Source organism: Salvelinus namaycush, chromosome 6, assembly GCF_016432855.1.
Source record: "Salvelinus namaycush isolate Seneca chromosome 6, SaNama_1.0, whole genome shotgun sequence".
Lineage (NCBI taxonomy): Eukaryota > Metazoa > Chordata > Actinopteri > Salmoniformes > Salmonidae > Salvelinus > Salvelinus namaycush.
Genome location: NC_052312.1, coordinates 44,582,272 through 44,596,111, shown reverse-complemented (window position 1 = coordinate 44,596,111; position 13,840 = coordinate 44,582,272). Strand labels below are relative to the sequence as shown.

Below are 13,840 nucleotides of genomic sequence, written 5' to 3'. Positions count from 1 at the left end.
CTCTTCTCTCCCTCTGCTCTGCGCGGTGCTGTAGATTACAGCTCTTCTCTCCCTCTGCTCTGCGCGGTGCTGTAGATTACAGCTCTTCTCTCCCTCTGCTCTGCGCGGTGCTGTAGATTACAGCTCTTCTCTCCCTCTGCTCTGCGCGGTGCTGTAGATTACAGCTCTTCTCTCCCTCTGCTCTGCGCGGTAGATTACAGCTCTTCTCTCCCTCTGCTCTGCGTGGTGCTGTAGATTACAGCTCTTCTCTCCCTCTGCTCTGCGTGGTGCTGTAGATTACAGCTCTTCTCTCCCTCTGCTCTGCGCGGTGCTGTAGATTACAGCTCTTCTCTCCCTCTGCTCTGCGTGGTGCTGTAGATTACAGCTCTTCTCTCCCTCTGCTCTGCGCGGTAGATTACAGCTCTTCTCTCCCTCTGCTCTGCGCGGTGCTGTAGATTACAGCTCTTCTCTCCCTCTGCTCTGCGCGGTAGATTACAGCTCTTCTCTCCCTCTGCTCTGCGTGGTGCTGTAGATTACAGCTCTTCTCTCCCTCTGCTCTGCGCGGTAGATTACAGCTCTTCTCTCCCTCTGCTCTGCGTGGTGCTGTAGATTACAGCTCTTCTCTCCCTCTGCTCTGCGCGGTGCTGTAGATTACAGCTCTTCTCTCCCTCTGCTCTGCGCGGTGCTGTAGATTACAGCTCTTCTCTCCCTCTGCTCTGCGCGGTGCTGTAGATTACAGCTCTTCTCTCCCTCTGCTCTGCGTGGTGCTGTAGATTACAGCTCTTCTCTCCCTCTGCTCTGCGTGGTGCTGTAGATTACAGCTCTTCTCTCCCTCTGCTCTGCGCGGTGCTGTAGATTACAGCTCTTCTCTCCCTCTGCTCTGCTTGGTGCTGTAGATTACAGCTCTTCTCTCCCTCTGCTCTGCGTGGTGCTGTAGATTACAGCTCTTCTCTCCCTCTGCTCTGCGCGGTGCTGTAGATTACAGCTCTTCTCTCCCTCTGCTCTGCGTGGTGCTGTAGATTACAGCTCTTCTCTCCCTCTGCTCTGCGTGGTGCTGTAGATTACAGCTCTTCTCTCCCTCTGCTCTGCGCGGTGCTGTAGATTACAGCTCTTCTCTCCCTCTGCTCTGCGCGGTGCTGTAGATTACAGCTCTTCTCTCCCTCTGCTCTGCGCGGTGCTGTAGATTACAGCTCTTCTCTCCCTCTGCTCTGCGCGGTGCTGTAGATTACAGCTCTTCTCTCCCTCTGCTCTGCGTGGTGCTGTAGATTACAGCTCTTCTCTCCCTCTGCTCTGCTGTGTAGCTACAGTATGTGGTGCTGTATACAGACTTTATTCATAGTTAGATGTACATATCTACTAGGGCTGGGCGATATATCAATAATTATTGAGGTAATTACATCCCTCAATAACGATATAAAAACATTTAGATTCATTTTCGATAATGTTGATATAGAATAATTAGGTACAGCAGTCCATTTCACCTCTGACGCAGCAGGAACGTGCGGAGAAGTGACAATATGGACGAGGAGAGGTATACGCCCACTAAAAACCACTTAGCACCTCGAGTGATGGAGAAGCCACTATAAACCACGAATAATTAGTAATGTAGGCGAAAACAGTGGCAGTGATAGCCATGGAGAAGGAGCAGCTTCCAACAAAGAAATTATTGATTAAAATGGTTAAACTGTTTCAGTAATTTGGAAGTGGTTTGTCTTTTTGAAGTCCGACAAAGAGCAGAGCAATGTTCGATGCAAATTGTGCCGTAGACAGGTGGCTACGAAGTCTGGTAATACGACAAACCTTTTTCAACATCTGAAGCAAAATCACTCTTTGGAACATGCAGGACGTTTGAGTTTGCGCCACAGTGTGGTTAAACGCCCCTCAAGCACCATCTAGGGATGTTTGCCCGATGCAGTCAACACTGACAGCGTTTATGCCCTACAAGCAAATATCAAAAAGACAAAGACATCACAAATGCTATTATGCATTGCATTGCTAAGGACATGCTACCAATTAGCACAGTCAAAAAGGAAGGGTTTCAAGATTTTTTAAAACCTTTATTTAACTAGGCAAGTCAGTTAAGAACAACTTCTTATTTACATTGACGGTCTACCAGGGAACAGTGGGTTAACTGCCTTGTTCAGGGACAGAACGACAGATTTTTACCTTGCCAGCTCGGGGATTCGATCTAGCAACCTTTCGGGTACTGGCCCAACGCTCTAACCACTAGGCCCAACGCTCTAACCACTAGGCCCAACGCTCTAACCACTAGGCCCAACGCTCTAACCACTAGGCCCAACGCTCTAACCACTAGGCCCAACGCTCTAACCACTAGGCCCAACGCTACCTGCCTAGTGGATTGTTCAAGCTTTAGGCATTCTTGAGTCTGAAGCAGATATGCACCTTTTTAAACATTATTTGATTAATATCGTGATAATTATCGTTATCGAATGAAATAATATATAGATATCGTGATAATTGATTTGCCATGTCGCCCAGCCCTAACATCTACCTCAATTACCATGTTCCTCAGCATGTTGACTCAGTACTGTTACTATGTATAGAGCCAAGTTACTGTTACTCTGTGTATAGAGCCAAGTTACTGTTACTCTGTGTATAGAGCCAAGTTACTGTTACTCTGTGTATAGAGCCAAGTTACTGTTACTCTGTGTATTTATAACTTTTTTTTACACATTTGACTTTTTCTATTATTTCTGTTTGCTGTGTCTTTTCTTGTTGGGAAGGGCCCGTAGCGAAGCATTTCACTGTTGGTCTACACCTTGTTGTTTACGAAGCATGTGATGAATACCATTTGAATTGTTTGTTGTTGGACTAAAGCCTTCTCTCTCTGTGCTCTGCTCTGTGTAATCTAGGCTCAGTTCAGCTCAGCCCACAGAGCCAATTCTCTAGAAAGCAGCTGTCTTCTCTGTCCTCCAAATGGAGCCGCGATGGCTGCCTCACTAACCTCTCTCCCTCTCTCTCTCCTCCCTCCCCACTTTATCCCACCATCTCTGTGCCTCTTCCCTTCTTTCTCCCACAATATGTCTCCCCCTTCTCTCACCCCTCCCTTTCTACCTCCCTTTCACCCTCCCCTTCGCTCTCTCTCCTTTTCTCCCTCTCTCCCAGGTGATGCAGGTCGTCAATGCGGACGCCGTCGTGGTCAAGCTTAACTCTGGCGAGTACAAAACCATCCACCTGTCCAGCATCCGACCCCCCAGGATCGAGGGCGAGGTACGCACACCCCCCTCCCGTCGCTGTATCTTTGTGTTGTGTGTGTGTTGGTGTCTTGTCCTTGGCTTGCCACCCTGACACAGAGGATCATTACCAGCTCCATAGGGGCGCCTGCTGTCAGAGCCACTGTTTGGAAAGCGCTGATGTGGGCCCTTTCCCTCCCCCAGTCTAATTTTGAAAAGGCATTCCTTGTCTGTCTCTCTGTGTCTGTCTCTCTGTGTCTGTCTCTCTGTGTCTCTCTCTCTGTGTCTCTCTCTCTGTGTCTCTCTCTCTGTGTCTCTCTCTCTGTGTCTCTCTCTCTGTGTCTCTCTCTCTGTGTCTCTCTCTCTGTGTCTCTCTCTCTGTGTCTCTCCCACCCACCTCTGTGTGTTTGATTGCAGCACTGCAGAGAAGTGGGCTGATCCATCCTTTCCCTTACTTACAGCTCGCCGCGTGCACACAATGAGACAAATGCACACACTGACAGTCTTATCATTCACCTCTCATGTACTCCCAGTCACCACTGTAAGACAATCATGCACACTCACTGTCACCAGGCACTCACACAATTATATGCACGCATTCTTAACCGGTCACTACTCTGTCACACGCATGCTATCAGAACACAACTTTGTCTGTCCCCTTCTCGTACACCACATCCACATGTCTGTATGTCTCCACTCCTCCATTTGTGTGTGTCCTCCCATCTAAGCCCCACTAGAGTCCTAATCAGTTTTCAGTCTCTCTGGTCGGGTATAATAAGAAAAGAGATGGACAGAGTTTTTTAATGGAGCCCTTAATGATGGAAGAAGAACAGTAGCTAAATATAGTCATGTGGCCACCGCCAGGACGACCAGATTGGAATTAGCTGGCGACCCCTGACCCCGTCTGCTATTGGCCCCATGATGATGATTCGGCACTCAGTGTAATTGGAGGAGGGGGCACTTCCTGGTAAAAAATAAAGAATGTAACCTTTTTATTTAACTAGGCAAGTCAGTTTAGAACAAATTCTATTTATAATGACGGCCTACCCCGGCCAACACGGCTGACGCTGGGCCAATTGTGCGCCACCCTATGGGATTCATAATCACGGCCAGATGTGATGCAGCCTGGATTCAAACCAGGGACTGTAGTGACGCCTCTTGCACTGAGATGCAGTGCCTTAGACCGCTGCGCCACTCTGGAACCCGGGTTTCCCTTCATTTCCTCCCTGATGCTGGGCTCTGTCTGACATGGCACCCTGTTCCCTATATAGTGACTGCATGGTACCCCCTTACCACTGATACCAGGTCAGTTTACCATCCCCTCTAATGGTTAAGGGTTGGGTAATCTGATCCTAGATCAGTGTTGAGGACCAGGAACAACTTCTACCTAGACTATGATTGCGTGATGGTTCAGCACTAACCGAGACTGAGGAGGCATTTCCTGTTTCCCTTTCTCCTACCTGTATTGTTCCTAGTTGTCAAGTACATTCAGTACGTCAGCCTTCTCCTCCGCTGTCCTTCAGCCTGCGTCAATAGGGAGTCGTTGGTATTGGAGAGGAGCAGTTAGCAGTAGAATCCTACTTCTATGGCCTCGAGTCCTGAGAGCAACTTGGAGTTGAGTACTTCTTGTGGGCAGTAACAGGCTTTTTGTTTCTGACGCAAGCCAGTTCAATTTGGACTATTATCTCATAGAAGCTCTTTGTGGCATGGAAGACAAAGAAGAGCGACATACAAAAGAAAGCCTCATTGGTGAATTCTTGTACTGTATTTAATGGTGCTGACAATAACTATTAGTCACTAATGTGCTGACTGACGTATCTAAAAGGAATGAATGAAGAATGTATGCAGTCTCCTGAATGACTGAAATGTTAAAGCGTTGCTGTACGTGTTGGGTGTACAGTGTTCTGAGTGGGCTGGAATCCCTGTGAAGACGGACCGTTGTTTCCTACCAAGAGGGGTTCAATATCTTCTCATAGGCAGTTCATTACGTAGGATACATCTCATTGTACAACGGGGCCAGTGTGATTGCAGGCTTTTGTTCTAGCCAAGCAGCAACAAGTCTACTTCAACTCATCAGTCTTGATTGGTGAGGATTAGAATCGGTTGCGTTGCTGCTTGGCTGGAACGAAAGCCTGCACCCCACAAACCCTGTATTGGGTGTTCAGGTGTTTTGGACAGATACGGCTGAAGAAACACTTCACATGCGGACAAGGCAGTGTAGGAGCAAATATATGCTGCAGGCCTGTTTTCAGTTGGTTTTGAATAGCCTACCTTTCAATACTTACTAGTCGGCAGATGGATTTATAACGGTTGTCGTCATATACCGAAATGGGCACAATACACATTAAAATGAAGCGTATGCCTGGTTCAAGCTTTTTTTAATGTCTTTATTTGTTTTTTGATAGCCTACTCAGAATGCTGCTTAAAATGGCATAATCTCTTCTAATTTAGACTGGAGGTGTCTGAAGATCGTCATGGGGATTTCTATTCATATTGTAATGTGTAATTATTGCAGAAGGGAGAACATTAATCTGTCAATATAGACAATGTTTAGCAGTTGGAGGCTTATAGGTTTTACACTTTAACTTTTTCCTCTATTACCCTTCATGCTGCATCTTCCCCTCCTCCCTTGTCCCCCCCTCCTCACCATCTCTCCCTTCCATTGTTAGCGTCTCAGATCATTAGGAGAATACTTTGTACTCCTCCTCCTCTCTCTTTGTCCCTCTCCTTCTTTCCCTGTTCCCTTCCCTTTCACCCTTATTGCTTTCATTCTCTGTCCCATGTTCTGTCCCCTGTCTCATGTTCTGTCTCATGTTCTGTCTCATGTTCTGTCTCATGTTCTGTCTCATGTTCTGTCTCATGTTCTGTCTCATGTTCTGTCTCATGTTCTGTCTCATGTTCTGTCTCATGTTCTGTCTCATGTTCTGTCTCATGTTCTGTCTCATGTTCTGTCTCTGGTGCGTTGTCTCCTCTTGTGGATCAGAGTGGTATACTATGAAACAAGCTAGATCTACCCCGGATAAAAAAAAAGATGTATTGTCACATACACCAGATAGGTGCAGTGAAATGTTTTGTATTACATGGTCAGCCAGAGTAGTACGGTGCCCCTGGAGCAAATTAGCGTTAAGTGCCTTGCTCAAGGGCACATTGTTTGATTTTTCACCTTGTCGGCTTGGGTTTTCTGACCAGGGACATTTCAGTTCTGGCCCAACGCTCTAACCGCTAGGCTACCTGCTGCTCTTAAACTGCATGAAGCTAACCAGATTCAGTTAGCTTCACATTCCAGGTCAGGTTTCATCCGTATTACGACGGTGGATATTACTCATCCACCTGCCGCTAACTCTAGCAGGCTTGTAACTGCTCGTGCATTGAGACAATGCTGAAACATCAATCCATGGGCATCAGAACTATTCATTGAAACAATTTTGAAACGTCAATCCATTGGCGAGTCAGTGCCACATTTTACATTTGTGCGGAAAGAAAAGTTATCTTGCACATTCAGCAGGTTGTGGTGTGAAATAGACTTTTAGAATTGTCGTCTTTATTTTATTACTTATCGTTAATGCCGTCTTTGCTGATCAATGCACAGATATCTTTTCCTTCCACTTCTGTCACTCCTTCTTTGCCTTGTATTATATGTCTAGGGCCACATCAGCTCAGCAAAAAAAGAAACGTCCCTATTTCAGGACCCTGTCTTTTCAATATAATTAGTAAAAATCCAAATAAATACACAGGTCTTCATTGTAAAGGGTTTAAACACTGTTTCCCATGCTTGTTCAATGAACAAGCTGATCATCCTCGCAGTGAATCGTCCTCGCAGTGGCAGATCATGTGTAACAACACCTGCACAGGATCGGTACATCCGAACATCACACCTGCGGGACGGGTACAGGATGGCAACAACTGCCCGAGTTACACCAGGAATGCACAATCCCTCCATCAGTGATCAGACTGTCCGCAATAGGCTAAGAGAGGCTGGACTGAGGGCTTGTAGGCCTGTTGTAATGTAAGGCAGGTCCTCACCAGACATCACAGGCAACAATGTTGCCTATGGGCATACACCCACCTTCGCTGGACCAGACAGGACTGGCAAAAAGTGATCTTCACTGACGAGTGGCGGTTTTGTCTCACCAGGGGTGATGGTCGGATTCGCGTTTATTGTTGAAGGAATGAGCGTTACACCGAGGCCTGTACTCTGGAGCGGGATCGATTTGGAGGTGGAGGGTCCGTCATGGTCTGGGGCGGTGTGTCACAGCATCATCGGACTGAGCTTGTTGTCATTGCAGGCAATCTCAACGCTGTGCGTTACAGGGAAGACATCCTCCTCCCTCATGTGGTACCCTTCCTGCAGGCTCATCCTAAAATGACCCTCCAGCATGACAATGGCACCAGCTATACTGCTCGTTCTGTGCGTGTTTTCCTGCAAGACAGTAATGTCAGTGTTCTGCCATGGCCAGCGAAGAGCCCGGATCTGAATCCCATTGAGCACGTCTGGGACCTGTTGGTTCGGAGGAAGAGGGCTAGGGCCATTCCCCCCCAGAAATGTCCGGAAACTTGCAGGTGCCTTGGTGGAGGAGTGGGGTAACATCTCACAGCAAGAACTGGCAAATCTGATGCTGTCCATGAGGAGGAGATGCACTGCAGGACTTAATGCAGCTGGTGGCCACACCAGATACTGACTGTTACTTTTGATTGTGACCCCCCCCCCCCCCCCCCCCCCCCCCCCCCCCCCCTTTGTTCAGGGACACATTATTCCATTTCTGTTACTCACATGTCTGTGGAACTTGTTCAGCTTATGTCTGTTGTTGAATCTTGTTATGTTCATACAAATATTTACACATGTTAAGTTTGCTGAAATTAAACGCAGTTGACAGTGAGAGGACGTTTCTTTGTTTTGCTGAGTGTAGAAGGGTTTTGTGACCTCTGACCCTGGTAATTTGACTGTTAAACTCATGGGTACACTAGCAATGGCTGCCAGTCTTGTCTTGAATGGGAACTACCATCTATGGATTATGTCTCTGGTTTGTTGCGGCTGTCAGTTTGTATTTAGAAATTTTTACTAAATGTGTAATGTGATAGGTATTTTTTATTTATTTTTTATTATAGAAAAAAACATTTGATTTAATAAAATATTTAATCAGTCGTCTTCTTCAAATTAAGGAGATGATGACGTAATCTTTGCAAGAGGGAGGATATCTGATTTCATTGGTCCTCAACTCGTGGCTCGGACACTTCATTCAGGATAAATTGAGTTAGCCCTGAGGTAGCCTTTTAGTTCTGAAGGATTCGTTGGGATAAACATTTTTACCTGGCTAAAAGGCGTGTGACTTTTGTAATACTGGTTATTCTGAGTTGAACTCAGAGTTGAGCAAAGTTACCTCGATAACTCCTCAAACCTGATTCGTAGTATTGGGCTCAGGTAGCTCTTTGTGTGTCTGTGTTTTCCACTCTTTATCCTTTGCAGAGTCATTGCTTCCCTCATTGGCCAGTGTGTCTGTACAGTATGCCTCTGCTTCCTTTGTTGTGACAGGCATGTCTGCATCTCTCTTCATCCATCCTCCCACTCCTCCCCCTCCACCATCTCTTCAATCTCCCTGCCCTCTTTTTCTGTAGCTCTCTCTGTATCTCTCGCTCTGTATCCCTCTCTCTCCCTCCTTTTCTGTAGTTCTCTCTCTGTACCCCCCCTCTCTCTTTCTCCCTCTCTGTCTGTACCAGATGCTTTGACAGCATGTACTTTGTGCTCCATTGCACGGTCGTATGTTTGGGGAAGGCTGGGAGAGGGGTTAAGACCAGCATATGGAGACAAAGATGTGCTTTCACTGCTGGATGTGGCTCTGTCTCTGTGGCTCTGTCTCTGTGGCTCTGTCTCTGTGTTCTATTAGCTAACCCTAGTGTTATGTAAAGGCCCAAAGCGACACCCAGAGTAGGAAGGACACATGCACACTGACACACTACAGCATTTGTCCTTGAGAGAAAGTGTTTGAGAGTTGGAAGTGGAAGGAGGTCACCATGCAGTGTTGCTGGTCCAGTTGTCTGACGTGTTTCTGACAGAAATGTCACCACGTACGTGCACTATATGTAGGGTGACATCTCTGCTAGCCCTGCTTTCCCTACTGCCAGATGTCTGCTAAATGCTAATCTGACTCCTGATCAGTTGCCTGATTTTGTTAGGAAGCCCACACATGTTCTCCTAAGCTGCCTGTGTCAGTAGACAGACTGGAATTGGCTTCTCATAAGTAGTCTTACACGCACGGCCCAGTCCTGTGTGTGTGTTCCCGTATGGGGAGGTTCCAGGGCCAGTCCTGTGTGTGTGTGTGGCCGTATGGGGAGGTTCCAGGGCCAGTCGTGTGTGGCCGTATGGGGAGGTTCCAGGGCCAGTCCTGTGTGTGTGTGTGGCCGTATGGGGAGGTTCCAGGGCCAGTCGTGTGTGGCCGTATGGGGAGGTTCCAGGGCCAGTCCTGTGTGTGTGTGGCCGTATGGGGAGGTTCCAGGGCCAGATGCGATGACCAGTGCACAGATGAACTGTGACAACTGCTGCCAAGCCCTCTCCTCTTCTCCTCTTCTGCACGCTCCACCCCCCCCCCCCCCTCTTTTTCCCTTTCTGGTTGCTGGGACTTCCTCCAACCATGGGACATGACATGCACTTTGATTGACAGGCTGTGGGACCAATGGTGACTAGCCACAGTGAAATGTGACTTCATGTTAAGGGTACCAACCCTTTTTAGGCTTTGCTCCCTCTCTCTCTCTCTCCCCTCTGGGCGCCTCTCCGTTCTCTTTTTCACTCAACCATGTACTCTTCCCCTCTTACTTTCTCATCCCTCCCATCTGTCTCCTTCCCTCTCTCCTCCTCTCCTCTGGTGTGGCAGTGGTGTATTTTCAGATGCGAGTTATTTTGAGCAGGCCGGGTTGGAGTCAGCTCTTTTCCCCCCTCCCTCTCTCTCCAGCCAGCCTCTGCAGCAGTAGCAGGCAGCAGGACAAGCCTGGAGAAAACGCAATAGTAGAGGGGGGAGATGTCAGAACAGCTCAATGAGTCACTGTTATACCCACTCCCTCCCTGTGTGTGTAATGGGGGGGTTAACGTATAGCATAAGAGATGACGACAAACCGTCGTCTTTATGTAATGGGAACATACACAGGAAGTGTCTCATCCTTAGGTGGAATGTATAGTTCTGACTCATTGCTGTAGCTAGTGTGTATGTCTCATACTTATGCGGACAGAATAGCTTCCTTTCATCTCTACAGCTAAACTGTGTGTGTCATGCTTCTGCGTACAGTATCTATTTTGCCATCAAAGTGCCTGGTGTTATTTTGCAGTCTGTGTGTGTTTGTATTTAGTGGAAGATGTTATATTCTGTAACTCTTCCCCTCTTTGGTTTGCTCTGCTCATGCCCTCACCCCTCTTGCTCTCTCGCCATCTATCTCACTCCCTCATGCCTTCATACCCCCCTTCCTCCCTCATGTCTCTCCATGCGTTCTCTTCATTTTGTTGTGCCTGTGGCCTCCAGCGTGGCGCACTGACCCTGTCATCTGGGGTCGTCCCGCTGCACGTCCCCCGTGACTCATCTCACACCCCATTGGCTGTTTGACATTTCCCCTACGCCGGTTGGACCCCGCGCTCCTTGCCTGCGATTGGCTGAAAGTTTTTGGCCCACGCACAACCCAGCAGCTCTTATGTCATCGCCTACGATAGAGTAGGCAGAGGAGATGATGATGATGATGATGATGTTTGTTCTCAGTGAGACTGACAGTGGAGTTAGCTGGGAGTGTGTTAGCTAGCTACGTCAATGGGTCAACCTGCGTAGCACTGTGTGATGTGGCAGTACGGAAAACATACGCAGACACAAGAGAAACGGGGAAAGCTGCTGTGACTTTAATAAATAAAAACATCTTACCTTAGGATACGTCACATGATGACTCTTCCAGAAACAGAAAAAGGAGCACTCGGATGTTTAAAGAGGAAGAAAAAGTAAATAAAATGTCTGTGTTGAAGATCGTAGAGGATGGGGATGTTGTAGTGAAAGTGTGTGCAAGATGGATGACTGCAGCCGGGGTACCAGTCTCTTCAGCTAATCCACTTTCTATAGTCCATGTCATGTGCCAAACATACTGGCCTCTGCTATCTTCAAATATAAACATTCTATCATTAATGAGTTCCAGGAGAACCCAGGAGTTGGGGTGTGTGTGTGTAAGCACAGTGTTTGTTGACATGGCTGGGGTGTGTTTTTGTTTGTTTTTGAGGTAGCGCCATGTATGTCTTGTATTAAAGCTTCAGGCACTGTGTACTCCTCTTTCCCTCCCTCCGTCCCTCTCTCTCTACAACAGTTTCATGCTCATTTATTTAGGGAGGTCTTTACACATGCAGTCAGTCTTAAATGCAGGTCGTTTCTCTCAAAGGCCCCCAATGTACAGTTCCATCTTCAATGTTCTCTCTCTCTCCAGGCTAGCCACCGTGCACACGCCATACACACTCGGCGGCGTCTGCACACACAAAATTGCACTCCACGCACAGCACCTTGCAAAAGTTTTCAGGACCCTCGGATTTCTTCAGTTTGTGTTACAAAGTGGGATTGAAATGTATTTAATTCTTTTGTTTTTGTAAAATACTCTGTTTATTCATTTTTTAAATAACATTTATATAAAGTTTAACTAATATATATATATATATATATATATATATATATATATATATATATATATATATATATAGTTGTTGCATAAATATTCAGCCCCTTTGTTTTAGGCAAGGCTAAATGAGTAGAGGAGTACGATGTGGCTTTCCATTGAACCTTTATTAAACTAAGCAAGTCAGTTAAGAACAAATTCTTATTTACAATGATGGCCTAGGAACAGTGGGTTAACAGCCATGTTCAGGGGCAGAAAGACAGATTTTTACCTTGCCAAGTCGGGGATTCGATCCAGCAACCTTACGGTTACTGGCCCAACGCTCTAACCACTAGGCTACCTGCCGCCCCAAAACTGGGACTGTGTGAAATAATGGGTTGATTTTTGAACCCTTCTTCTGCCCCCCCCCACCCCGACTACCGTTCAAAAGTTTTAGAACACCTACTCATTCAAGGGTTTTTCTTTATTTTTACTATTTTCTACATTGTAGAATAATAGTGAAGACATCAAAACTATGAAATTACACATGGAATCATGTAGTAACCAAAAAAGTGTTAAGCAAATTTAAATATATTTGAAATTCTTCAAATAGCCACCCTTTGCCTTGATGACAGCTTTGCACACTCTTGGCATTCTCTCAAACAGCTTCACCTGGAACCTGGAATCACCTAAATCTGCTTAAATCTATGGCAGGACTTGAAAATTGCTGTCTAGCCATGATCCCCAGTATCTTGACAGACCTTGAATATTTTTGAAAATAATAATGGGCAAATATTGCACAGTCCAGGTGTGCAAAAACTATCTTACAGACTTCCACAAGAAGACTTACAGCTGTACGCAATGGCAAAGGTGTTTCTAACATGTATTGACTCATGAAGCTGAATACTTATGCGATGACCAATTTATTATTCTTTTTTTGAATCTTAAAAAAAACACATTCCTTTTTGACAGAGTATTTTGTGTAATTGTTGGCAAAAAATGACAAATCAATTTGAATCCCACTTTGTAACAATAAAATGTGAAGAAATCCATGGGGTTGGAATACTTTAACAAGGCACTGTACACACACACACACACACACACACACACATCCCACACTCCTCCCCCATACCAGCACATTGCACACCACATGACCCCCATCCTCGGGGTCAGTAGGTCGTGACCCCTCCACTTGTTTTTTTCATTCCCCTACAGCTACGCAGCTCTTTACAAGCCAGCGTCATGTTTTTGTGCTAGTCATACATTTAGTCTCAACCAGGGGTCATTTATAGTGAAAGGAATTTTCCCCAAATAGAGTATAAGTCCCAGAGGGAATTCTGTTGATATTAGTGTCACGTTGGGACTAAGTGCATCGCCATCAAATAGGACTTTCTCTACAACTTTCAGTTGTAGCATTGGATATAATGGTGGGGGAAAGGACTGGGGACCTGACTCCGAGACACTTTCACATTGACTAGCTAGCCCATTCTATATGATTTCCTCTTTTGTGTTCAATCAGTGAATTATGGATATAACTTGTTTTGGACTGCAAAATTACAGGAACTTTTCAAGAAATTCCCTTGTTTTCAATGGTAGGAGGGAATAAGAAGGAACTCCAGATTCCAGAAATCCTCTAACCAGGATTTCGGGAAACCAGGGAATTTATTGTATTTACAGTATCCGTACAGTTATCTAACTGTCTCAATCCTCTGAAATGGCTTCCTGTCCTTGTCGTCTTTCAATATTGTCACTGTTAATGAAGGGAATGACGGCTTAAATGGGTATTAGAACACATCCCCTGTTTCTCTCTGCCCTGCGTCATTTATCACAGATCGATGCCATCCTTTGAGGCCTTAAAAGTTAGCTTGAGTGTGTATTGTACAGACACGCTACCTACCATGAACATCAATGGGCCTACAGGACTGTGAAATGGGCAGAGCAATGTTTTTCAGCATTTTCTATCATGCGCTGTAAAAGGTGGAAGTAGGATGAGTCTGACGTTAGACATCGCCAATTGTTGACAGTAGAACAGTATATTAGTTTATATGGCCAGTTTATGTGATGGC

The 13,840-nt window shown here is 46.2% G+C and overlaps 1 protein-coding gene across 1 annotated transcript in view; it reads left to right on the top strand.

The window, feature by feature from the left end:
- Nucleotides 1-13,840, top strand: part of snd1 (staphylococcal nuclease and tudor domain containing 1) — a 312,352-nt gene that overhangs the window by 28,347 nt on the left and 270,165 nt on the right. Inside the window, exon 10 of the mRNA XM_038996705.1 lies at nucleotides 3,106-3,210. Coding sequence (XP_038852633.1) covers nucleotides 3,106-3,210 — 105 coding nt within the window. The remainder of the gene's footprint in view (nucleotides 1-3,105; nucleotides 3,211-13,840) is intronic.